At 53.7% G+C, this 26490-nt stretch overlaps 3 protein-coding genes across 3 annotated transcripts; 1 reads left to right on the plus strand and 2 right to left on the minus strand.

Annotated features, from left to right (window-relative positions):
- Positions 1-820: 820 nt before the first annotated feature.
- RRAD (RRAD, Ras related glycolysis inhibitor and calcium channel regulator) lies at positions 821-4040 on the minus strand. The gene is made up of 5 exons (XM_040633013.1): positions 3956-4040; positions 3339-3717; positions 2640-2713; positions 2321-2525; positions 821-1470 (listed from the first exon to the last, which is right to left on the minus strand). Exons 2-5 carry the CDS (start codon positions 3700-3702, stop codon positions 1193-1195), a joined length of 921 nt encoding a protein of 306 aa, XP_040488947.1. The 5' UTR covers positions 3703-3717; positions 3956-4040; the 3' UTR covers positions 821-1192.
- A 5337-nt stretch (positions 4041-9377) lies between these two features.
- Positions 9378-11345, minus strand: CIAO2B (cytosolic iron-sulfur assembly component 2B). The gene is made up of 5 exons (XM_008702499.2): positions 11149-11345; positions 10909-10988; positions 10540-10665; positions 10040-10085; positions 9378-9587 (listed from the first exon to the last, which is right to left on the minus strand). The coding sequence occupies exons 1-5, from the start codon at positions 11288-11290 to the stop codon at positions 9490-9492; spliced, it is 492 nt and encodes a 163-aa protein (XP_008700721.1). The 5' UTR covers positions 11291-11345; the 3' UTR covers positions 9378-9489.
- A 962-nt stretch (positions 11346-12307) lies between these two features.
- Positions 12308-24778, plus strand: CES2 (carboxylesterase 2). Its single transcript, XM_008702498.2, has 12 exons — positions 12308-12613; positions 17104-17308; positions 18165-18306; positions 18916-19049; positions 19131-19389; positions 19655-19753; positions 20005-20145; positions 20259-20339; positions 20588-20732; positions 21158-21295; positions 21824-21896; positions 22352-24778. The coding sequence occupies exons 1-12, from the start codon at positions 12538-12540 to the stop codon at positions 22536-22538; spliced, it is 1680 nt and encodes a 559-aa protein (XP_008700720.1). The 5' UTR covers positions 12308-12537; the 3' UTR covers positions 22539-24778.
- Positions 24779-26490: the final 1712 nt, after the last annotated feature.

The raw sequence follows: 26490 nt of genomic DNA on the forward strand, positions 1-26490 counted from the left end.
GTCCCTACTCATCCACTTCTGTCTGTGTGACCTCAGGTAACTGCTTCAGTTCCCCACCTGCCATTGCCAAATGAAGATACTCCTTCCTGAAACATCATAGGGAAAGTCCCAGAAGTCACCTGTGCCTGGTGTGGGTGGCGGGGAGACAGGCACACCTCCAGCTATCAGCAAACGTACGCACATTCCCACACAAATGCAAGGCTTCTCATTCGGGCAGAGAGGGCTCCGGGGAGCGGTTCCCACCAAAACCAATTTAGCCATTGTTGAGCATGGGATGCTCTGGCCTGGCGTCTCCCAGAGGAGAAAACAGTGAGACCCTGGCTCAGTAGCCCAGCCCCAGTCACTGGTCTCCTCCTTTCCCAGCTAGGGAGTCTCAGAAGTCTTCCACAGCTCCCCCCTTAGCAACTTTCCAGCCCCTCAGGAGGAGGTGGGACGGAGACACAAGTCCAGAAGCCAGACCCAGGGTTCTTGTTTGGCCATGAGACGAGGCAGGGCATGGTCCCTCAGACAGCCTCAGTTTCCCTTATAGTGGGGTGACTGAACCCTTAATCAGCTGGACAGTGCCGGGCCGCAGTGCAAGAGAAAAATCTGGATAGTGGGCTGGGAGGGGCTCTTGTCTCCTCCTGCTGCTTGGATCTCCAATCAGCTCAAAACCCACACCTGCCCCTCTGGTCCAGCTGGCTAGATCGGAGCCCAAATATTAGGACAGTCAAAGCCACACACTAGGGTAGGGCAGTGAGGCCCCATCCCTCAACCTCAGGAACCCTTCCTGCTCTTACAGCCCCTATCGGGAGACAACACAAAGTCGACAGCCCTGATCTATCAGGAAATAGTCTTTATTACAAAAATTTGCATGTAAACAAATAACCACTGCACTGAACAGCCTCCCTCCAGAGCATGCACACCCCAAGTGTGGAGAAAGCTAGAGTCCCGTCCCCACACACGGGCCTGCCCCGCGGGCTGGGCTTAGGCTGCTGCTTGGGACAAACACCCTGGCCTGTACACGCATCGCCGTGGGCCCAGTCCTTGATTGCCACTGGGAGCTGCCTGGGCAGCACCGTCTGTCTGTCCACGACCATGAGGTGGGGTATGCCGAGAGTCTGAGTCAGCCCTGAGGCACCTAGGGCAGTTGGCTGGGCCAGCCCACCAATCTGCCCATTTGTATGCACAACGCAGCATGTGCCTGTGGAGTCTAGAGTACTGAGAGATCATGGCAGGACTTGGACTTGGCACGAAAGGCCATCTTGCGGCTGTTGCGTGCTACGATGCGGCCCAAGAAACGCTTTGCCTTCTTGCCAAGACTCTCTCGCCGCCGGGTACCCGCTTGTCGACGTGCATTGGCCTCTTTGCTGTCCCTGCGCAGGCGTATCTGGCGCACAACACCCTCGAACAAGGCCTGGACATTGTGGTGCAGCGCCGCTGACGTCTCAATAAACTTGCAGTCGAAGACCACGGCACAGGCCCGGCCCTCTGGTGGGGACAGGCACATTCCAGTGAAACAAAGAATGAGTGGGTGAGAAGCCCACTCAAACCCTAGCTACCCCATAGCAGCTACCATTCAGGACTCTGGGGGTCAGGGAAGGAGCCCTGGGTGGTCCCCAGAAACACAGACCCCAGCTCCTGTACAGAGGATCCAAGGCATTGCTGGGTCACCCAACTGGCAGAATGTGCCCGCCTTTAAGGAGCTCACAAAGGCCCACAAGAGTAAACTCATTTACTGAAATAATTTGAAGTCTAATTTTTAAATGGAAATGCCGTACTAGTCAACACAAGAGAAGGAGAGCTTTGTTGGGCACCTTAGTATTTCATGGTTTGATGTTATATTATGATGAACAACCAGTGAAATTGGGAGGAGGATGTCACCAAGTCACTGCTAGGTTCCTCTGGGGGACTCAGTTCTAGGGGCCACAGAGGAGAATGCTGAGTCCAAGAGGGGCGGATCCTCCCCAGGGTCAAGCCCACACCGAGACTGGCCCCGGCCCTGAATCCATGCTCTGACCTCCTAGCCCAGTTCCCTGCACTCTCCTATTCCTCATCTGTCAGGCCAGGGCCAAAGGCTACAGGAGAGGAGGGCCCCGAGGTGGCCCAGCTCAGTGCCCAGCAGCTTCCTCCTCCCCCAGGGCATCTGGTCCTTCCCCCAGCCCTCTCAGCCCTCTGGGAGTCCTGTGGGAGGGCAGCAGCTTTCCCCCTCTCCCCCTCAAGTTTTCTTCCTGAACATTTTTAGCCACTTATGATCCCTAGGGACTTGAGCTGAGCCAAGATTGAATGGACCACAGCCCAGTCAGGATGTCCCTCCCTTTCTGACCCACTCCCTGCTCACCGTCCAACGAGACCTCTCGAGAGCGCACCAGGTCGCTCTTGTTGCCCACTAGGATAATGGGCACGTCGTCCATCTGCCGTGCTCGCCGCAGCTGGACCCGCAGCTCTGAGGCTTTCTCGAAACTTCCCTTATCCGTCACGGAGTACACGATGACGTATGCATCCCCCATAGCCATGCAGTGACCAGGTAGCCAGCGGCTGCTATCCTGGGGAACACATACACATGCGTATCTACCCAATAGTTCTCATGCCCAGGCTACAAGGCTGTCCCTCTCAGCAGGCCCCTATCCCCAGGTCACCCCTCCCACCCTGCCGCCTACCTGTTCCCAAATGTCATAGACCATGAGTGATGCCTCTTCTCCATCCACCATGATGGACCGATCATATGTGTGCCCTAGGCAGGAGACTAGGAGTCAGGTTACCTGCTGGCTGCCAAAAGCCACCCTCCCACACCATGTGCCAGGTTTCCTGTTTTCGCCACACCCACCAACTCCACCCTAGAGACCCCCTAATCTTTCCCTCCACTGATGGCCACTATTTGACAACAGAAATGACAGTGCTGGGAAGCGGGACATAGAGGGCATGGTGCGCCTGACCCTCACCTAGACACCTTTTCCCCAAGCTGGCAATGTCCTGGGTTGCCACTCCAATGTTCCCCACTCTCCTGTTGCATGGGCCCCAGGGTAGCTCTGACCACAGTAGCCTGAGTTAGAATAGTGACTGTCACATTCTTTGGGAGTATTGGTCACCTAGGGCTCTTCTCCTAGAAACTCCCTCTGGCTGTGTTCCTGCCAGCTCGGCAGGGAGGGATGTCCTATCCCCAACCTACAGAGTTTTCTCAGGTCATTTCTTCCCCTACCAAGGGCTGGAAGTCCCTTCTCCCTCAGTTTCCCCATCTGTGAAATGGGTAGGTAGAGACATGATTCTGACAGTGCCTTCAGAATCCCATGGTCCCCAGCCCTGTACTACTCAGTCCTCCCCAGGCATCTCCCATCCCTTTAATAGTCCCAGCCCCTCACCTGCGGCCTCTGCTTCAGGCCCATCCTCTACACCACCGAAGATTCGCGCCAGAGCGCTCTTGCCCACGCCAGGCGCCCCCAGCAGCAGCACCTTGTAAACACTCTCGTCTGAGTCGCTGCCCCCCGAGCTGAGCGACTCGGAGGAGCCCTCAGGCCAGTGGAGCGTCGCACCCTGGGCCCCGGTCCCGGCCGCTGCCAGAGCGCCCGGAGCCAGCGCCGCCTGCAGGTCGCGCTCGTCCACAGGCATGCTTCGGCGGTGCATCGGAGGCGCCGGGCCCCAGGGTGTGCTGCCCCGACGGCGCTCGCGCTCCCGGCCCCCGCCGCGGCTCCCGCCCGCTCCGCTGCCGCCGCCATTCAGAGTCATCGCGCCCGACGCCGTCTGGGGAAAGGGAGTGGGGACGGCGGCGTGAGCCGCGGTGCGGACGGTGTGAGAGGCGGCACCGGGGGCGCGCCTGCCCGACGCCGGGGTCAGACCCGACGCTCGGGAAGAGGACCTGCTGCCGTCCCTCCCGGCCGTGGAGGTCCTGGCGCCCTGACTCGTGAGCCACCCTCCCGACTCGTCCATCCGCACGCCGGACGGTGCGACCACCCGCACCGCGCTCCGCCGCGACACTCACCCAACCGCACACGGACACGGTCAGAAGGAGGTTCCAGGCCCGGGTACAGTCCACTCGCAGACCGTGGCTCGGACACCAGACGCTACCGCAGCCGCCGCCTCCTCAGTCGGCTCTGGGTCTCGGCTCCAGGGCTGCCTATTTAAGAGTCTGCCCGCCCCCGCCCCCACCCCCGCGCTCGCCCACGTCCCCGCTGCTGCGGGGGCTGACGTGTCAGTCCTCCTCCCCCTCAGGGGAATCCCCCGCCCCCCTCCCAGGACCTCGCACCCCCACCCCAGACCCCGCCCCACCCGACTGGGCTGACAAAGCCCGGGTCTGAGCGTGTGTGGGGGGAGGCAGGGAAGGAGGGACCAGGAGGGGGACTAGGTTGAATGGTGTGGGGGAGGGGTTTAGAGTTGGGGGTACCATCATGGGTGGGGTCAAGGGGGAAAGCCGGATTAGCCAACTGTGCCAGCTCCCCTCTGAGGAAGAATTAGTTCTGGTCCTTTAACAGTGAATTCTCCCTTTGCTCTCCCCCAGCACTGGCCTGTTGCCCAAGCAAGCTGACCAGTTCAGTCTGGACAGACTTCACCCTTCTCTGTTCAGGACACCCACTCCCCACCGGTCCATATGTGAGCTAGAACTGAAGGGTCCTAAATCTGGGCTTCTAGCCTCGGTGCCAAGTCCTCCCTACTCCCTTCTCTGCCCTGGGGAGTTGAAGGTTCTACTGATGAGCATGTCCTTTAGGGTGAGGGTTAGTGTCACCTAGTGAGCCTCTGGGAGCAGGAGGAGAGCTTTTGGGGGGAGGGGGTGAAGGAAGGGAGGTGTGCTAGCAGTGTATTGCTGGTAGAGGTGCATGCTTGATTCTGGGGGAGGGAATATAGGCCCAGAGAAGGGAAAGGATGAACTCAGCACCACCTCACCTCCCAGCACCCTCCAGACAGCTGCCAGCAACTCTGCTAAAAATACCTAGTCCTGGCCCTCCCTGGCCTTCCCTGGCCCTTCTGCTCCTGGCCTTTCCGCTCCTGGTCGTTCTGCTCCTGGGCTGGAGGTTGCCCAAAGTTGGGGAAATCCTGGCAGACAGGTGTCAGATGGCAGCAAGGGTGGCTAGGGGTGGGACTGGACCACAGTCAGGACAGGATCCAGCTGCTGTACGAGTCTTCAAAGTCTCTCTCCTTCCCTCTAGCCCCAGATAGGCCTGTAGTTTAGGGCCTATGCAGGGCCTGGAAGTTCAGACTCCCATCTAGGAGGGGCACAGGTGTAGAGTACAGTTGGGGCAGGGCTAGAGCTGGTGGGTGGGATGAGCCACCATTTGGTGCCCCCACTGCCCAGAGCTCGCCTACTCCTTAGAACTAGGGTGGGTGCCAGGGCACAGAGGGGAGGAGATGTTATGGGGGAGCTTGGTTTCTAGACCTGTCTCTGCCTCCAGGCTCCTGGGTCTTGCCTCCTCTCCCAGCCTCGGGGTGCCCAGCTATAAAACGACCTGTTCCCTCCCTTGCTCATGTCTGAGATGTGTGAGGATTGGGGGCAGGCAGGCTATGAGGTACTTTGTGACAGGGATCTGCTATCAGACTCTGACGTTTGATTGTGATGTGTGTGGCGGGGGTGGGGGTTCCCATTCATGGTTCAGGTGACGTCACCGATGGAGATCCTGGTGGGCTGTTGTAGGTTGCTATGGAGACCTGGGTGGGGTTCTCTGGCTGCTCTATCAGTTTCCTTGGCAACATCTGAGAGGGCCTTGGAGTGAGGAGGGCCTGGCTAGGTAAGTATGAGGGGGTTCACACAGGACCCTCTAGTCTTGAGGTCCTCAAAGTAGGCAGGGGCTAGACTGAGGGGTGGCCTGGCCACTTGTGTCCTTCCCATGGCCCCAGGGTCTTGGGCACCTGGGCAACCCCACACTGGCTCTAGCTTCCTGGATGAGATCCAGCGGCAAGAGGGAGTTGTGGGTGGAGCCTCCTGCCAGGACACAAGTCTCAAGAGCCAGCAAACCACTTCCCATCAGGAATCCTGGCCTGGGCTGTTTATGACCCCTCCTACCCACCTCAGACCTGATCTTACCCCTGAAAATAACCCCCGAATGTCCAGCAGAAGGTAGGTATGTGGTGTAGCTGTGACCCTTCCCAGCAGGGAGCTGTGCAAGGAAACAGGGCTGGGTTTCCCCTCCAGTAATCTGAACCCTTGACTTCAGCAGTGTTTCTTCATTGCCAAGGGAACTGCATCCACAATGGGCCAGTCAGGCCCCAGGCATTCCCCAACAGGCCAGACACACTTACCACAAGCCTAGGTATAGCCAAGGGCCCCAGGAACCAAGACCAGGTCGTGACCTTGAGACGTCCCCACTCCCACCTCCTGGTCCTCCCAGCTCTGTGGGCTGAGTTTGGCTGCCCAGAAGGAACAAACGGAGTCTGGAACACACCTAGGACAGCCCAGACTTCAAATCCCAGCTCTGCCACTTGCTATTTCTGCCCATTTATCTTGGGTGAGCCTCAGCTTCCTCCTGTGTAAAACAGGGATAATGTCTGTATGGGGGGTGTTATAAGATGTAAATAACATGAAATGCAGAGGCAAAATGGTTGGCACAGCCCTGGCCTATAGTCATATCTCAGTAAAAACACTTCTACCATACTTGTTTGGATGGGACAGGTTGAGTGAATCTGTGGCCCCCTCTTGGTTCTTCTTTTCTGCTTCTGTTCCATTCTCTCCAAAACAGTGGTCTGTCCAGGAGGGGGGCAATACCCATACCCTTCCCCTCCCCTCCAGACCCACTTTCTCTCTGTGGGACCCCACACCTTCCCCCTCCCTCCAGTAGCAAAAGGTTGCAAAGGGAACTTGGCTGGGTTTCAGTATCCCCAGCCCTCCTCACACAACAGCCCCTATGCCCCAGTTCCTTTGTTCTAAGGCTTATTTCATTCAGGGGCACCTGGCTGGCTCAGTAAAGCATGTGACTCTTGATCTCGGAGTCATGAGTTTGAGCCCCACACTGGGTGTGGAGCCTACTTAAGAAAAAAAGTAAAAACTAAAAATAAATAAGGCTCCATTCATTCATTCATCTCACCAACCTGTATTTAGTACCTACTGTGTGTCAGGCCCTTGTGCTGAGGGCACGATAATAAGCACAAATAGACCTAGCTGGGCATGTTCATACATGTCATCTAATCCCTGGGTCAATCTCTCCAGCTATGATTTGTTGTTCTCATTTTGTAGACATGGTAACCAAAGCCTGAGAAGTCACGAGCCAGAAATAGCAGAGCTAGACACACCTGACAGAGGGCTTCAGAGACCTCAAACCTCACCCCTAGCTCATACCCATGTACAACAGCTGGAGTTCCAGAAAGTTCCCTGGGCATTAGCCCAGGATTCACAGATGGTGTCCCTGCATGCAGCCAGGAGCCACACACAGATGAGTCAAGAATGACAAGGGGACTATATGATATGCCTACTGTGACATGAGCAGCTTGATGTCCCTTGCCCACCATAGCCTGGCTGCCATGACTCAGGGACACCTACTTCCTCCATAACCTCCCACCCCCAGCTGAACACAGATACCAGACACCTTAGGCAGACTGGGGTTGTCAATGCAGAGGTACACACACGGTGAAGCCCACAGCTGGATATAGGTGGTTGGGAATTCTCCCTGGGCCTGAGGGGCCCTGGTTGGTCACCTTGCCTTTCTGGAGCATGGGTTCCTCATCTATGGAAAGGGGGTACAGTGCCTGGAAGATCACCTGAAATGGGTGCATCTCCATTTTAAATCTCCACAGAGCAGTCCCAAGTGATTGTCACAACTATGCCCACATTACACATGAAGAAACTGGGGAACGTGGGCTGATGACTTCATCTAAGCGTGGGCAGCCAGATCTTGGTCACTAGGTGGCAGAGCCCCTCCTTCCTGGAACTGGGGGCTGGCAGCTGTGGGGGGAGGGTGGGGGCGTAGGCCCTTCTATCCTGCAACAGCGCCCCCTGCCAGCTGAGGAGGAGCCAAACTGCTTAGGTTCCTCTTTACTCCCTGGCTGGAGGTCTTGGGGAGTGAATTATTTCAGAAGCTTGTTTCCTCATCTGTGACATAGGGATAATAAAGGGTAGCAACTGCCACACAGGGCTGGGTGGAGGACTGACCGCCTACGTAGTATATGCAAAGCCCTCAGCTAGTGCCCACTCTCAGGACAGGCTCAATGTTGTCAGCAGACCCTCAAAAGATCTGCAAAGAGCCTCTGGAAGTCTCTGACAATCACACCTGAGCCTTCGCAGGGATGAAGTGGCCAAGGCAAGGCTTCTTAATATCCTTTTTATCCTCAGAGAAAGAAACTGAGGCAAGGAATCATGGCATTATAGTTCCTAACTGGCTGATCCCAGATCCAAGCCCCATGATCCATGCTGGTGACCGACCGTGCTCTGGGCACAGGGCTGGGGGAGGCAGAAAGCCCAGACCTCACCACCTGAAGTGACACACATCTCTGGGGATGTTGGTGAAGAGGGTCCTTCAGAGTCCTTTCAACAGAGAAATTTGCTGTCACTGCCCTGACCAGGGGAACAGACCAAGCATCACCAACAGTGAGACAAGCAGGCATCACACAGCTACTGGTGGATGCTAAAGGATATATACGAAATTCTTGGCCAAGGTTCTCATTAATAAACTCAAACCTGAACTCAACCAACTTCCAGTTAATAGGAAACATAGCAGACAAGGAAGCAAATCAGATTGCAGGGCTTCTTCAGGACAACTCATCTGACTTTCAAAAAAAGTCAACGTCAAAAAAGATCAAAAGACAGGGAGTAGGGAGACAGTTCTAGAAAAGGCTAAAGAGAGATACCAATGCAATGCATAAAGTTTCAAAGGAGCCTGCTTTTTTTTTTTTTTTTTTTAAGTAGGCTCCACACTGGGCATGGAGTCCAATGCGGGGCTCGAGCTTGTGACCCTGAGATCAAGAGTCAGACGCTTAACCAACTAAGCCACTCAGGCACCCCAAAACCTGATTAAAAAAAACAAAACAAAACAAAACACCAATTATGAATGACATTTTGGGGAAATTCATAGACAAATTGATATTAGACGGTGTTAAGGAATTTTTCATTTTTTGGCCAGGTAACAGTACTATGGTTATACAGGCTTACTCTTAGGAGCCCAGGATGAAGTACTTAGAAGTGAAGGGTCATGTGTCTGCAGTTTACTCTCAAATACATTTAATAGTACACATACACACATAATTAAGGCCAATGTTAACAACTGTTGAATATAGATGATGGGTATACCAGGTGCCTTCACTACACTACTCTTTCAATTTTTTTGTATACTTTGCAACTTTTCCTGATTAAACCACTGGAAGAAATTTTAAAAATGCACTGCATCTCATCAACCCAGCCTGTATAGGAACTTGCACTCATGATCACCATCTCCTCCCAAACCCGGAATGACCCAAGATGAAAGATTCTGAGACAGACTGGGAAATCAATATAAATTAAGGGTTTATTACAAAATGCAAAAATGTTAGTTTCTCATTGTCAGTGATTCAAGAAAACAAGGCCATGAGCCCTGTGTGACTAGGGGCAAAAAGCCAGGCTCAGGAGCGGGCTGACAGGCACTGGTTCACAACCTCCAGCAGGTGGGTATTCTCTAGGGCAGCTGCTACCCGTTCCTTATCTGCAAGCTGCTTGTTCACTGGAGGGGAAAGAAGGAATGGAGAAGGAGGATCAAAGCCAGGCTCTGGCCAGCCTGCCAGCTAGCCCCACTTCTAACCCTTGCATATACGCATACACACTTGCACCAACCTCCTGTCACCTCCTTCCCAGGGCCCCAAGCCTCAACCAAGCTACCCAAACCACCTGAGCCCACACCTATCCCACGCTATTGGGATCCCTCCCACCTGGCTGCTCATGTCTGCTGCCTCCTGGACTATCAAGTCTGAGACACCCTGGTCCTGTATACTTAGGAGAGAAAGGGTAGGAATGGAAGAACATGATAGGCACAGGAGACTTAAGCCAGCTTCACTCTAGGCTGACACCTCCACTAAGGTGTCACCCACCCAGCCCTCCTCCTTCCATCTTGCCCTACAAACCACCATGGCAAGGGGAAGCCTCAGGGCCAATGCCTCAACATCAGCCCACACTCACCTGCATGCTCCGAGGCATGGGTCCCTGGTGTAATGTGCACATCCATCTGGGAGGGAGATAGGTGGGGCCTGAGCACTGATCACCTGTCTACCCCTTGTCCCCATCCCCCCACTCATCACCTTCCACTGATCCTTCCACCTAATTGTGACTGTAGACTCTGGACCTTCCATGATGCCCCAAACCCATCCACAGCCACTCCATCTCTACCCAGAACTGGCTCCTACTGTTGACTTAAAGGCCTGCCTGTGCCCCATCCATGCTCCACATCTATCTACAGTTTCATATTCCTCTTCCTGCCACACTCACTACTTTTCTGCACTTTCCAGCTCAGGCTTTTATACTTGTTGTCCCATTCAATTGGAAAGGCTCCTCCCAGTTTCATTACTGCTAGTTGGGCTCCTTGCAGGCCTCAGTCTGATGTCCATGTTCATGCTCTCCATGTCTTCCTCAGTAGCAGAAGCTCTCCCTTGTCCTACCTCTGGGGCTCAGTTCCAATTTACCTTGAAACGCTGGGGAAGGGACCGAAGAAGCTTGACTTTGATGGATAGACCAATAAGGGTGGCCATGCTGCAGTGTGGAATCGTGGGTGTGAAGGCCACGGCCACCGTGCTCTCGGGATCGCTCACCTGGTTGGAAGAATGAGATCTCAGGAGAAGGCACTCCCTTCTTCTTAGTATGCTGCTTCAGGCAACTCGTCTAACCTCTATGGGCCTGTTTCCTTATCCATGAAATGGGCACAGCAATCCACCTCCCCAACTCCGAAGATCCCCTGACGAGTCCGTGAGCTGACAGAACGCGTCTCCTGGTGCAGATGAGCTTTTCTGACTCTTCCGAGCCATCTGCCCCCTCGGACGCTGGCAGTGACTCACCTGAACCCGGACTTGATCTACTACGTTCAACTCTTCCAATGTCAGCGGATGCTCCGGGTCATTGATGGAGCGAATCAGATGTGGAAAGTAAAGGAAAAGGGACTCTGTGCCTTGGCCCTCTCAGAACCCTCCGTCGGGAATGCCCGGCCCTGACACAGCTCCACTAACTACTGGACATCATCACTTCAGCCCCCCCTCCAGGCCCCCGCGAACCCGCCCGCGCGCGGCACTGGCGGATATCGAAGATCTCGCGCGCGTCGATGCTGTCTGGAACCTGCTCGTCCTCCTCGCCCGCGGTCACCGGTCGTTCCCCTGAGCGCTCGTAGATGAGGGGGTTAGCGTTCTCCAGGAGGCCGCCCCCCATCCCGCCGCCGCCCACCATCGCGAAACCGCTGCCGGCCGCTATAGGCGTGCACTTCCGCTCTTGCCCGAGCACTTCCGGGGAAGGGGCAGGGGGCGTGGCGTGGCGACGGGCTCGCTTTAGGGACATGCTGCACCGCCCGTACTCGACCTGGGGTTTGGGGGGAGTGGCCCTCCGTGCCCTCTGTAAATTAACCCGGGAAAATGCAGACTGCCCAGGCGAATACACAGAGAAGCCACTCGAGCGGTCCGGGCCGTTCGAGCCCGTAGTTGCTGGACAGCGGAGGCCACGGCTGGCTCTCGGGGACACTAAACACCGGCCAGGCGTATCTTCCTCCAGGAAGTCTGTCCTCAGGCTGGGCAGGTCCCCGCGTACCAAGGGTTCTCTGTCTTGGCACTGTTAGCTGCATTTCGGAGCCTCCCGGTGACACCTGCATCGCCCGTTCCACCTAGGGCCCCAGAGTGTCCTGCCGAGTCCCTAGCACACGGACCCGCAGGCGCTCTTAAAATGCTTGTCAAATAGATCAATGACCTTGAGCTCGATCTTTGTGGGAGGTGGGGAGAGGGAAAGCCACGGGATTGGGTTGGGGTTGCCCTTTAGATAATGCCACCGTCACGGGTGCATTTCAAAAGGCAGGCTGTGGCTGAATTGGGAGGAGGCCCACGGAGACCCTCAGATTAGGAAAAATAGGGCATAAGGGGCCTTGAGGTGCACCCAGAAACTGAGTCCTGAAAGCAAGGAGGAGCTCTCAGGATGAGCAGTCACACCTCCCTGCCTTTCCTCATGCGGTTCCCTTCACCCTGAACGAAGATCATTCCCATTTCTACATCTGTGGGCATCCTGATCGTGCATCTCCTCACAGATGCTCTCCCGGGTCCCCCAGTCACAGCTTATCGCTTCCACTCTCTAGCCCTGAATACCCTTATCAGGACTGTGACCGTGAGGACAGTGAACGCAGTGACTCCAGTTTTGAGGAGAGAGTCGTTGGTATTGCGGAGGGACTGCCAAACTTCCTCGCAGCCCCTTCTGAGGAAGCCCAAAGGGGCCCGGGTAAAGAGGAAGTGGCCACGCCAGTGCCCGCCTGTCACTGTTTTTGCCAGTTCAGGCTCGCCTGGCTTTCCCTTCCCAGCTTGCCTTTCCCTTCCCAGCTCGCCCCGCCTACCCCCAGCCCAGTCCAAACTCTGGACCTGGTCGAGACACTCCCTGAACTGCCGCTGGATGGGCCCCTGGGAAGTCTTTGAAAAATAGCAGTGTGCTGCGAATAGACCATGCTGCTGGACCGACTTCGCCGGTGGCTGAACGCCGTGGTCTGTGGGCTCCTACCTTTCCTCGTCCTGGGCCTGGGTGAGGCTCCCTGGAGCCGGGGCAAGGACTGGGGATGGACTCGCCAGATTCTGCAGAGGCAGGACCTGAGGTTGCGGGAGGGAAGGCCCCAGGGAGGTGGGTGAGGGTGGAGAAGCACAGTATGGGGAAACTTGCACCTGACCCAATGCTTCGAAACCTCTGGGTGGGTCCCCTGAGGTGCAGAGAGAGTCGGGGCTGACCGAGGTCACACAGTACATAGGGAGGGGCAAGCGAGGCCAGGAGCTCAGAGTGCGGCCTGGCGAGGCAGGTGGGAGTAGGGGTCCTAATGCAGGACATTTCCTTCTTAGTGTTTGTGGTAGAGCTAGCGCTGCCTGTGAAAAGTAACAATAACTATCTTCTTGCCACTGTTTGGCTCTGAGTGAGGCACCCTTGGCCAGAAGCGTGTCCTGGCCCCTGCTGAATGCCCTTCCAAAGGGGCCCCATTCAAGATTACCGGCTCTTCGGGAATCTGGCCGTGCAAGCCCCCACCCCTGCCTCCTAAAGCCTGTCTGTCTTATCCTTCTGTTCACCCCATCCACCCATCTGGGGCGAGGGCACCTTTTGACCTCCAGAGCAAAAGTGATTGCACTTGGTGTCAGCTTCCTGGTTCTCCTGGCTGTTACCAGTGGCTCAGGCTATTCCGGCACCATGCCTGGGGCTTCCGCTGCTCCTGTGCCCCCTCTTGCCAGTGTGATCCCCTCACCCCACATGACCCTACCTGTGAGACCTGACTACCCTCACCCTTCCCAGGCCAATCTGCCCTGGAGACATCCACATTAATCCCTTCCACATGGCCCACCCCAAGGGGCTTCTGCCCTTACCAGCTGCTCACCAGGCTCTCAGAGGTCACTGAGACCCTCCAGCAGGACAATTTGCTAGGCCTTGCTGATACCTCCCTTTAAAAAATGTTAATATTTCAGATTGGACCCACATTCGAAAAGAAAAAACGGAAAGCCATAAGAGGACACAGGTGATACGTCTGATCCTCTCCTGTCCCATCCCGTCCTGGCTCCCTCCCCCAGAACTTTCTACACAGTGCTCAGGAGTTCACCCAAGAATGGATGTGTGCACACATCCTTGGTTTTCATCACTTCCTGACACAGGGGCGACCTCCCCACATCTGTACATGGTAGAGCTTCCTCATAGTGTTTCATGCAAGGGTGTCTGCTCAAGGAGGAAGCATCCTTGATGTAACTGGCCTCTGATCAGGGACATTTCAACAGTTTCTGTCCTTTGCCATAACAACCTTCAGGCACTGGAAGCCAGTGGCCGCAGTGAGTTACGTGGACAGATATTCCACCTGGCAAGGAATTGTGTGTAGACAGCATGTTACTGGGGAGAAGGGTAGGCCTTTGGCTTGGAAAGACATTGCTCAGTTGCCCTCTGTGGAGCCTGTGAGTGGCTGCTGACTCTGGCCTTACCCACACTGTGGCATTAAGCACGTGCATCAGTGTTGATCCAACAGGTGATCTGAGCAGGGAATAGTCGGGCGAGCTGGGAAGGGAAAGGCGGGTCTGGCAGGAGAGTGGGACTGAACATGCAAAAACCAGTGACAAACAGGCACTGGCATGGCCACTTCCCCTCTACCCGGGCCCCCTTGGGCTTCCTCAGAAGGGGCCGCGAGGCTTTGGCAGGCCCTCCACAATACCAACAACCCTCTCCTCAGAACTGGAGTCACTGCGTTCATTGTCCTTACGGTCACAGGCTTGATAAAGGTATTCGGGGCTGGAGAGTGGGAGCGATAAGCTGTGACTGGGGGACCCGGGAGAGCATCTGTGAGGAGGTGCATGATCAGGATGCCCACAGATGTAGAAATGGGGATGATCTTCGTTCAGGGTGAAGGGAACCGCATGAGGAAAGGCAGGGAGGTGTGACTGCTCATCCTGAGAGCTCCTCCTTGCTTTCAGGACTCAGTTTCTTGGCTCTACCTTCAAGGCCCCTCATCATCCCCTGTTGTCTTTGATCTGTAGGTAGTATAAATCCCTGAGGCTGGTTTTTTTTTGGGGGGGGGGGGGGTTACTTTTTATTATGGAACCAGGCTCAGATAGGCCAAATTCTTCAGAAGTAGAAACTGGACTGTAGAAGGAAAGCTCCAGGCAGGCAGGAGCCCGTGGAGATGACATACCAGGCGCAGTGGGAGCCTGACTGCTGACCTCCCTGCACCCCGAGGGATAGAGAGGGTCGGGGCTGCCCGCAGCCACACAGCACCAAAGGGTTTCCGGTCTGCGGTAGAACAGTATAACACACCCACTGAATCCATGACCTGCCTTTAATGATTGTCAAGACCTGAGCAGCCTGGTTTTGTCTAGACTACCATCTCTCCCTTGCACCATTATTTGAAGCAAATCCCAGACATTATATCATCTGTAGATGTTTTTGTCCTATTAAGAGAAAAGGAATATATACGCATATAACAATATCATGATTTCTTAATGCAATCAAGTATCTAGTCAAATGTTCTTGTTTTGTATTATCTCATAAGCGATACTTACAGGTTTTTTAAAAATCAGGATTCAAATAAGGTCCTTACTTTGAAAATTGGTAGATGTGTGGCTTAGAACAGCTTTGAGATATAATCCACATAGCATACCATTCACCTGTTTAAAGTATACAATTCAATGGTTTTTAGTGTATTCACAGAGTTCACCACATCGATTCCTCCTTTCCCCCACCTTGAGCCCTAGGCAACCCCCAATCTGCTTTTTGTCTCTATGGATATGCCAGTTCTGGGCATTTCTTATAAATGAAATCATCCAATGTGTGATCCTTTGTGACGAACTTCTTTAACTGAGCGTAAGGTTTTTAAGGTTCATCCATGTCATAGCATGTTCAGTACTCTTTTCTCCGTATTGCTGAATGATATTCCATTGTATAGATATATACATTTTATTGATCCATTTATCAGTTGATGGACATTTGGATTGTTTCCACTTTTTGGCTATTATAAATAATCCTGCTATGAGCATTCACGTGCAAATTTTTGTGTGGAAGTATGTTTTCAGTTCTCTTGGGTTTACCTAGAAGTAGAATTGCTGGGTCATATGGTAAATCTATGTTTAACTTTTTTTTTTTTTAAGATTTTATTTATTTATTTGACAGAGATAGAGACAGCCAACGAGAGAGGGAACACAAGCAGGGGGAGTGGGAGAGGAAGAAGCAGGCTCATAGCAGAAGAGCCTGATGTGGGGCTCGATCCCATAACGCCGGGATCACGCCCTGAGCTGAAGGCAGACGCTTAACCGCTGTGCCACCCAGGCGCCCCCCTATGTTTAACTTTTTGAAGAACTGCCAGATTGCTTTCCAAAACAGCTGCACCACTTTACCTTCTCACCAGCAAGGTGTGAAGTTTCCAGTTTTTCTACATGCTTATCAACATGTGTTATTATCAGCCTTTTTTATGTGAATCTCTTTGAATCTTCAGTCTTCCTCTGCCTCTCTTTTATTTTCCTTGTGATTTTGTTTTTATATCGAAGAAACCAGGTTATTCGTTCTGGAGAGGATCCCAGAACTTGGGCTTTGCTGATTACATCCATATGGTGTCGTTTAACTGTTTCTCTACCCCTGGTATGCCTGTACACTTGTATTCATATATTTATATTCTAGAGGCTTGGTCAGATTTCAGTTTCAGGTTCTGCTTTGTGTTTTGGGGCAAGACTACTTCATGGGGGCTATGGACTTCCATCAGAAAGCATACGTCATCTGATTGTCTTGCTTTGACATAACAGTCAGATTTCAGTGAACATTTCTCTTAGCATGAGAGAGCTGAACATTTCTTCCTTGGCGTAGGACCCGTTTATTTGTATCTCTTACTCTGTCTGAACATATTCCCTCACCATTTCATATTCTTTCATCAAATATGCGCAGCTGACACATTTCTTACTCCTTTGTAGAACTTCTTTGTGTGTTAAGAATATCCTGGGCTCCTTGTGTTAGGCAACTTTCAGTTACTTCCTCCTTCCCTGATCCCCATGGTAAGGCAGGTGGTGCTTCTTACCTTCTAGTTACAGTGGTGCCTCATTTTCGTAGCTCTCCTCACCATATCATCACTCTTGGTTTGAAAGATGCTTTCTTTATGTCATTACTTGCCACCTAGAGCATGAGATCCCTAAGGACAGGAGCCTGGGGTGTCCAGTTCCCACAGTTCTCCTACTGCCTCATGTGACACAGTCAGCAGAAAGGACACTCTTACCCCTTCAAGCTTATGTGACCATTTGTTTGAAGCTCCTGGGGTCAACCATGGTGCCAGGTCCCAGGAAGCCTCACTGAGTGTAGTGGAAAAGGCTGGGGCCAGACCCAGCAAAGAGAGTTGAGGGAGTGGGTAGGAGTGGGGGGAGGGTGGACACACAGGGTTAAAGGCAGGAAATTTGAAAAGCAAGTGTTTGTAGACCAGAGTCCCTTGAGCTGAGGACAGGAAGCAGTGGGCAACATCAGTAGCCTGGGAGGGCAGCTGATGGGTAGACTCAGCCTGATGTCCATTTCTCTGCTCACAGGCCAGGAATCTGCCAGCCCCATCCGGACCACACACACGGGGCAGGTGCGGGGGAGCCTCATCCATGTGAAAGACACTGATGTGGGAGTCCACACCTTCCTGGGAATTCCCTTTGCCAAGCCGCCTCTAGGGCCCCTGCGATTTGCACCCCCTGAGCCTCCTGAACCTTGGAGTGGTGTAAAGGATGGGACCTCCCACCCAGCCATGTAAGCAGGGAGTCCAAGGAACTCCAGTCCCTGGGGTGGAGGGTACTCCGAGCCCTGGGCCAGGCTGCAGTGGTGATTTCATCTAACCCCCCTGGCCAGTCTCCCCTCTGAGTTTGGTGGATCCCCACATGCATTTTTCCCTTGAGTTTGCAGACGCTTGGAAGGGTAAAGTAACTTGCCCAGGCTCCAGGCTTGGCACTTAAAGCAGAGACACACATCTGCCTTGCTTCTAGTTGTGTCAGGTGTTCTCTGCCATCAGGGGAGGCTTGGGTTGGCTCCATAAACCCCGTAGGAGCCCCTGACTCCAGCAGCAGATACTGAGATCCCTGAGGAGTGGAAGACCTCCGCTGTGTGCAGTTAGTGGGCCAGTGACAGGGCCCGCTGCCATCGGCCAAAGGACATGTGTATGTTCTTGCAACTGGAAACTCTGTGGGAGCGATGAGGTTCCCTGAGAGCCTGACTTGAGATGAGGGCTGTCCCACTGCCCTTCTCATGAGAAATTAATATCCATTCATTTGGGCAGCGCACGTATGTGGGCTGCTCCCCTGTTCCACATCGTCTGGGTACAGGAGTACGGTGGTGAACGCCAGCACATGCAACCTATGGCTCTCGCAGAGACCCCCAAGAGTCAAGATTTCCCAGACTCAGGAGGATTGGTATCCAAGGACTTCAGAAACTTGAGGCCTCCCTGGAAGACTGGGCTCCATCCCAGCTTCCCCAGAGCCTGCAGCCTGTGACTTGGTGCAGAGGGGTTTGGTGCATGTGTGAGCAAGTTCTCGGGGGAAGTGGGACTAAGGGTGGCAGGGAGCAAATTTGGGCCCAGGACCTGGTTTTAACCATGGTATGGCCCCACTAGGTGTCTGCAGGACATCACTCTCATGAAAATACTGGCTCTGGAACTGCTGAATATGACCCTGCCTTTCACCTCCATGTCTGAAGACTGCCTGTACCTTAGTGTTTACACACCTGCCCACGCCAGTGAAGGCTCCAATTTACCTGTGAGTGCCAGGCCCCCGCTGGCTGGGGTGTGGGAGCCATTTCTTCTGCAAGAAAATTAGAAGGGACAGGATCAGCCTGGGCCCCCCTACAGTGTGCACCCTGTTGAGAAGCCTCTCACTATTGGGTCCAAGAGAGTATTTCTTATCCAGCATGAGTGGCTGACCCTTGGGCATGAGGTCATAGAACCCTAGCTGCTCCCAGAGGTCAGAAGCTGTGGCCCTGGGCTGGACCCAAGACTCACCCAACCAACTCATGCGCAGGAGACCCACTCAGGTGCTGTATCTGTTGGACCAATGAGAGTGGAGAAACTTTTAATTAATGTGCATGCGGGTTGATGCCCTTTTTCTTTTCACCTCAGAGAGAGTTCTGGGAGAAATGGAGCCAGGCTTTGGTACATAAGGTGGGACCCAAAGTATGAGAAGCCCAGTTTTCCTGATAGAAATTGGATCATCTTCAGCCCAGGTCATGAAGACACCACCCTCTCCCGCCTGAGCTCTACGCATGTGGTTAGGCAGACAGAGCCAAAGTGGTGGATAGTCCAGGTAGTAGCCCCAGTGCAGTTTGGGCTGGGTGGGAGCCACATGGTGTCTGTGCCTCGATTTCCCCAGGTGTTGGTGTGGATCCATGGTGGTGCACTTGTGACGGGCATGGCTTCCATGTATGATGGCTCTGTGCTGGCGGCCTTTGAGGATGTGGTGGTGGTCACTATCCAGTACCGCCTGGGTATACTGGGCTTCTTCAGGTGAGACTGGGGCTGGGCAGGGCAGTGCCGGCCGGGTGAAGCCAGGACAGCCCCATGACCCCTGTCCTTGCCACCTCTCAGCACTGGAGACAAGCATGCACCCGGCAATTGGGGCTACCTGGATCAAGTGGCTGCACTACGCTGGGTCCAGCAAAATATTGCCTATTTTGGAGGCGACCCTGGCCTCGTCACCATTTTTGGCGAGTCTGCGGGTGGCACAAGCGTGTCCTCCCATGTCGTGTCCCCCATGTCACAAGGACTCTTCCATCGTGCCATCATGGAGAGTGGTGTGGCCCTTTTGCCCGGCCTCATTGCCAGCTCATCTGATGCGATCTCCGCAGTGAGTACCCCCAACTGTGGGAAGCCAGACTGCGGCCTCGTCTCTTACCTCTCACCCTCCATTACTCTGTTAAATGACGATAACAAGGGGCCCCCTCATGGGCAGGACTGTCTAGGCAGGTGGGCCGGCCCCTCTGCTGAGACCTCCGAATCCACACATAATACCTTGTGAGATTTGGGGTGCATCTGCCCCCAGCTGGGACCTTGGGCAAATCCCTCTCCCCTATCTGGAAGGATGAGCCAGCCCCTGCCTGGTCTCTTTACAGATGGCGGCCAACCTGTCTGCCTGTGGCCAGGTTGACTCAGAGGTCCTGGTGGGCTGCCTGCGGGACAAAACTGAAGAGGAGATTCTAGCCATCAACAAGGTTGGGCTGAATGGACGTGTGTATGGAAGAAGGGTGGGGAGCATGTCCTTTACATTCTCTGGGCAAGTTATTCCGTCTCCATGCCTTGGTGTCCTCACAGCCCTGGGTGGGAAGAGGTCAGGTTATGCTAAGCCAGCGGCAGGACCTCTTGGGGGAGAGGATGTGAGCATCCTGGATGAGCTGGGAAGGGGTGAATGGGACTCAGAGTGCATCAGAAAATGTCTGGGACCTCACTTTGTGGGCCCTCTCAGCTCTTCAAGATCATCCCTGGCGTAGTGGATGGGATCTTCCTGCCCAGGCACCCCCAGGAGCTGCTGGCCTCCGCCGACTTTCAGCCTGTCCCCAGCATCATTGGTGTTAACAGTGATGAGTACGGCTGGATCATCCCCTTGGTGAGGCCCAGCCCCAAGCTCCCAGGTGCCGGGGGCCCACCAGGGTGCAGGGCTCAGGGTGTCGTAGCTCTAGGTCCATCCTACCCTCAATTGGAGATTCCCCTACTACCCAGGTCATGAACATCTCTGAGGCCCAGAAGGAAATGGACAGAGAGACGGTGAAGGCCATTCTGCAGCAAGTGTTGGGAATGTTGGTGAGGCTTCTGGGGTCCTGCCCCAATGGAGGGGGACTCCTCTTCTGCCCAGAGGCAAGGGAAAACCCATTCCCAAGATATCTTACCCATGCATTGTCCCCCATGAGCAAAGGCTGGGGTCACCCCAGAGCTCGGCCCCTTCCTCCCATTCCCTATACCATCCCAGGGTCTGTCTCCCCAAACATGACCCTGCTGCCTCCCTGCCGCCAGCCTGCCTAACGTGACTACTTCTGATCTACCTGGGGTAGACGTTGCCTCCTGAGTCTTTTGACCTGTTGATGGAGGAGTACATGGGGGACAGTGGGGACCCACAGACCCTGCGAGCCCAGTTCCATGAGATGATGGGGGACTCTGTCTTCGTGATCCCTGCACTCCAAGTAGCCAATTTTCAGCGTGAGTACATCTATAACTAAGGCCAGAGCAGTAAGGGGGCAGCTCAGAACTGTGGGTCAGAGCTGTAGGTGAGGTCTGTTGGTATCTAGGTCCCAACCCTTATCTATGTATTGGGTCCCTAGGAGCCAGGCACGTGATGTCCCTCATCTCAGTAAATCCTCGAAGCTGGTCTAAGAGATGGGCATTTCCCCCATTTTACAGATGAGGACCTTCAGTGACTTGCCCAGAACCACACAGCTAGGAAGTTCTGAGGTCATGTTTGAACCCAGGTCCTTCCCACTGCTCTTGCTCCAGCCAGGGTCTCCCTCACCCCATTGTTCAGATTCCAACCAGCTTTGGACCTAGCTATCTTGTCACCATGGGTGATGCAGGAGAGCCGCAAGTAAGGGACCACCATGTCATGGCTCGTCCACCCCACCCCCTAGGCTCACACTCCCCGGTCTACTTCTACGAGTTCCAGCATCGGCCCAGCTTCTTAAAGGACATCAGGCCACCCCATGTGAAGGCAGACCATGGCGATGAGTTACTCTTTGTCTTCGGAACCCTCCCTTGGGGAGCCAACGGTGAGTGTTCCTGGGCAGGGTCCCTCAGAGACTCCTCGTTCCCAGAATGTGGGATGGGGTCCCTGCGTGAGGATGATTGCCCGCACTGTACAGATGAGCAAACTGAAGCTGAGAGAGAGGATGGGATCAGGTGCCCAAGATCTTACAGCTAGAGAGGCTGAGCTAGAATTGGAGTCTAAGACTCTTCAGACTGGGGCCTCTCCTCCCTCCATCTCTCCCCACCCCAACCATGGATGCCTGGGATGGGTGCAGATGAAGGTGTTTCGCAGGCATATTTGTTTCTTAAATAGCTTTCTGGTGTCAGAAGGAAGAAGGGAGCCTTCTCAGTCAGGAATGAGCCTAGTTGGGGTGAGGAGAGGGCCTGGCGCCCCAGGGCTGTGGGAGGAGTGGGCAGAGAGCCAGGCCAGGGAGGGCACAAGAGCACCCAAGGAAGAGCTGCATGTGGGCTGGTGAGTGTGGTGGGGGCTGACCTGTGTGCTGGACTGGGGTTGGCCCTCACGTGGACCCTTGTCCTCTTGCTCTCTGTAGTTGAAGTCACAGAGGAAGAAAAGCTGTTGAGCAGGAAGATAATGAAGTACTGGGCTAACTTTGCTCGAAATGGGTGAGATGTCACGCCCCACCTCAACCTCCGGGGGGGGGGGCTTGAGCCCATTCGAGGCCCCCCTTTTCTGTTGTGACCTCCTTAGGGTACATGTATCCTTAATTGCCTGGTGGCTCCTTCCCCAGCTCCAGGGCCCAGACAGACAGGGAGGGGTCTTGTGGGTGCTGGACGCTCCATCCATCTCCAGGTGACCTGGAAGAGGGGGGACAGTGCTATGTTACCCATAGAGCCTCCCTCTGACGGGAATGGAAAAAACAGTCCAGGTTGCCCTGCCCCCTGGTGACACTCTAGTGGGAGGTAGTTTCTTTCCTAAATCTAGAAACGTCCCCCTGTCATTCCCCAAGCCCACCTGGCCCACTTGGTGCCTTGGCTGACCCCAGTTGGGGTGCCAGGTCTGGGCTCAGCGGGGCTCAGAGTGACTCTCCCCCCGCCCTGCCGGGAGGGTATGTCTACAGGAATCCCAATGGCGAGGGTCTGCCCCACTGGCCCGTGTTTGACCAGGAAGAGCAGTATCTGCAGCTGAACACGCAGCCTGCAGTGGGCCGGGCCCTGAAGGCGCACAGGCTTCAGTTCTGGACAAAGACCCTGCCCCAGAAGACACGGGAGCTGATGGAGGCAGGGGACAAGCACACAGAGCTGTAGCTCTCTGTGTCTGGGGGTGTGGGGCCAGAGGGGTGGGCTCGAGTGCAGGTGGGGGTCTGCCGCATGTACCCACACACACCCACTGAGGAGCCAGGAGCTTTTCCTTCCTTCACATAGCCATTCATTCATTCTGCCAGCCAGCCAGCCAGCCAGCCAGCAAATATGTATTAAGAACCTACTGCATCATGTTAGTTGCCAAGCCCCCCATAGATCCTCTCATGTTAGACACACTCAATGAATCCCCCCATGAAGCTGTGAATGGGCAAACCGCAATGGAAATATACACAGCGCTGAGCCTCAGGCCCATTCCCTCTTCCTCCCCCCTACCCCACCCCCACCCTCCCTCTCCTCTCCCTTTGAAGGAGGGTGCTCTGGGAAATGTTACCCACACCTGGCTCTCAGCAAGCCGCACACGCTCTCATATCTGTAAGGAGCCAGTAAAAAATCTGGATGCCAGGAACCCAGGAGCTCTAAGATCTTGGCCACTGAGGCCACCAACTACTGAAGATGTAGAAGTCCCTGTCACCACCATTTGTCCCCTAGACTAAATGTCATCTACCATTGACATTTAAATATCCATCCGGTCACTTACCTGTGTCCTGTGAGCTGACCAACTCCATTTTTTGTGAGAAGTAAGGCTGAGCTTGTCCATGAGCCCCTGGAGCCTGGGCGAGCTGTTCAGTGGCCAGGAGAGACAGGCGGGTCCCTCGGCCACCTACCTCCTGAAGTATGCCTTTATTCTCAGTGGTTCTGTGACACAGGGACAGGGGGCAAACTTCCCACAATTGTAGCGCGTCCATGCAGATGTTTATCTGTGAGATGTTTCCTGGAAGTAAGATTGGGAAGAGAAGAAAGTTCAGGAGAAGAGACTCTTGTCCCCTTGCTTCCAAAGGTCTCTCCATCCAAGGAGGTCTCCTCTTGCCTTTTAGAATTCTCCTTACCATCCATCCCCCCACCCTCTGCTGAGCTTCCTCCAACTCACCGTGGGCATCCACATTAGTTTTCCTGCTTACCCCATTGCTTTCCCTAAACTTTTCCTTCCCTTCCCTTATCCGACCCCCCGCGACGGAAACCCTCTCGTTATGCAGTACTTGATCTCAGCATGCAAAAATACCAAATTGTGTTCACTCTGCCTCTTTGTTCTCACCAAAGCGCTTTTTCTCTGTCTCTAAGAGACTGTATCCTTCTTTCATAGACCTAGGAGTCCTGCTATGCCCCACCTTTGACCAACTTGCCCTCTCCAGGCACTAGATTTTCCGGAAAGGAAGCCCCCTTCTTTCCCTCCACTTCATGTAAGCCCAACCATAGAGCCTCCCGAAGTGGGGTCTGAAGGATGGAGACTGGCCACCAGATGGCAGACAAAGATAACCTTAAACCTGGGCAGTCTTGCCCTAGAGAGAGGAGAGGGGCTTTCCTTTTACTGGACACTGACTGGTGCATAATGCTTTTGCATCCTGAGAGCATTTATTGAGCACCCACAGCATGCATGCCTCTGTATGTTTTTCAGTCCTGCAGATGCACAATATACTTTCCAAAAGTAGGTTCCCAGTATTAGTTTTTTAGTCATTTTTTAAACAGCCTGATTGTGGAATAATTTGCATGTAATTAAATTCACCCACTTCAGGTATACAGTTTCACAAAGTTGGCTAAATGTATGAGACATACAACTACCATCACATCAAATTTTAGAATGTTTCTCTTTTTTTAAGATTTTATGTATTTATTTGTCGGAGCACAAGCAGGGGGAGAAGCAGGCAGAGCAGGCAGAGGGAGAAGCAGGCTCCCCGCTGAGCAATAAGCCCGATGTGGGACTTGATCCCAGGACCCCATCCCAGGACTCCATCCCAGGACCCCAAGATCATGACCTGAGCTGAAGGCAGATGCTCAACTGACTGAGCCACCCAAGCGTCCCTCAAGTTTTAGAATGTTTCTCTTGCTCCAAAGAGTTCCTTCATGCCCCTTTGCAGTCAATCACTGCCCTGACCCTGGTCCCACACAGCCACCAAATTGCTTTCTATTGCTGTAGTTTGCCTTTTCTAGAATGTCATAGAAATGGAATCATTTATTACTGGTTTCTGTCACTTAGCATAATGTTTCTGAGATTCAACCAGTGGTTTCCTTTTATTGCAAAGTAGTATTCCATATATGGTATGCTATATTTTTTCCACTCACCAATTAATGGATGTTTGAATGATTTCTATTTTTTGGCTATTTTTATTAAAGTGCTGTGAACATTTTCAGACAGGTCTTTGTGTGGACATATGTTTTCACTTTTTTAAAAGATTTTATTTATTTGAGAGAGAGAAATAGAGAGCACATGAGCAGGGGGAAGGGGCAGAGGGAGATGGAGAAGCAGGCTCCCTGTTGAGCAGGGAGCCCAATGCGGGGCTCGATCCCAGGACCCTGGGATCATGACCTGAGCGGAAAGGCAGACGCTTAACCGACCGAGTCACCAGGTGCCCAATATTTTCATTTCTTTGGGGAAAATAGCTGAGAGTGGAATTCCTGGGTTATATGGCAAGTGCATGTTTAATTTTAAAGAAAATGCCAACCTGTCTTCCAAAGTGACTGTACCATGTTTGTGCCCCCACCAGCCATCTATGTGGGTTCTAACTGCTCCATAGCCTTGTCAACACTTGGTCTTATCAGTCTTCAACCGTTGATTAATTGTAATGGTGTGTAGTGGTACCTTACTGTGCTTGGTTCCCCATTTCCGTGTCTTCCTCTGTCTCTCTCCCCTCCTTGCTCCTGCTCTCCTGCATGTACCTATGGATCAACGTGCAAGGAGAGGGATGGGCCCCACCGGGGAGGCTGCCAAAGACAATCTGGGAAGGTGCACTGGTTATTTGTTCACAGATGGTAGTTTGACCCTGGGCCTCTCCAGCTTGGAGTGCCAACTGGAACCCCAGGAGGGAATCTGGCATCCTGTCTAGGCATGACCCTCACGCAGCTCCTCACTGAGGTAGCACTTCTGTTCAAATCAGTAAATATTTGCCAGTGCCCTGCACTCCCCACATATGCCCCCCACCATCCCAACTCCTAGCCAGCCATGCGCCTGACACTAAGGCCCAGAGATGAGTCCTGCCCTTACCTGGGGTAGAGGCTGTGCCAGAGAGACAGACACCCTGACACACCCCTGGCCTGAGGCAAGAACAGGCTTCCACTGGCTCTGGTTCTGTGCCTTGTGTTTTCACACTGTAACCTCAGACCCTGTGAGGTACTTCCTAGGATCATCACTGTTTCACAGTTGACAAAACCAGAGCCAGGGCTCTGGATTCAAAATCACACAGCTAGCACTCGGCAGGGCTCAGATTCGAATGCAGGAGATCCAGCCCTTAAATCACGCCATCCCGGGATTTGGAGTAGGATTTGAGTTGTGAATAAGAAGCTTCCTGCAGACCTCAGATCCTCCTGCCGGGAGCCTGAGGGCCTCTTGAGGGCAGTGCCCTGCTTCTGCCCTGTTACTTGAGGAGCCTCAAGAGAGGGGGCCGACATGAGAAAATCACCCCCCAAATATACCCTGGGCATCCTCAGTCCTGGGGCCCCATGGCAGGGCCGCCTAGGCCCCAGGCCCTAAGCCTTCACAAGAGTATCAGCCAGCCACAATGGAAAAGAGCTCACCAGTCCTTCAAGACATTAAACAGAGAGTTACCACGTAACCACAATGCCATTCCTGAGTGTATGGAGCCAAGAGAAAACATAGGAACGCACAGAAACTCATACATAGGTGTCTGTAGCAGTATTACTCAGAACAGTCACAAGGTAGAAACAACCCAAATGCCCATCACTGAATGAATGGAAAAACAAATCGTGATACAAATTGCCATCCAGTGAAATATTATTATTTGGCTATAAAATGGACCAAAGTACTGATATAAGCTACAACTTGAATGAACCTCATAAACATGATGCTAATGGAAGGAAGCCAGACACAGGGTCACGTGTTGCATGG

Source organism: Ursus maritimus, unplaced genomic scaffold (genome assembly GCF_017311325.1).
Source record: "Ursus maritimus isolate PB19 unplaced genomic scaffold, ASM1731132v1 scaffold_19, whole genome shotgun sequence".
NCBI lineage: Eukaryota > Metazoa > Chordata > Mammalia > Carnivora > Ursidae > Ursus > Ursus maritimus.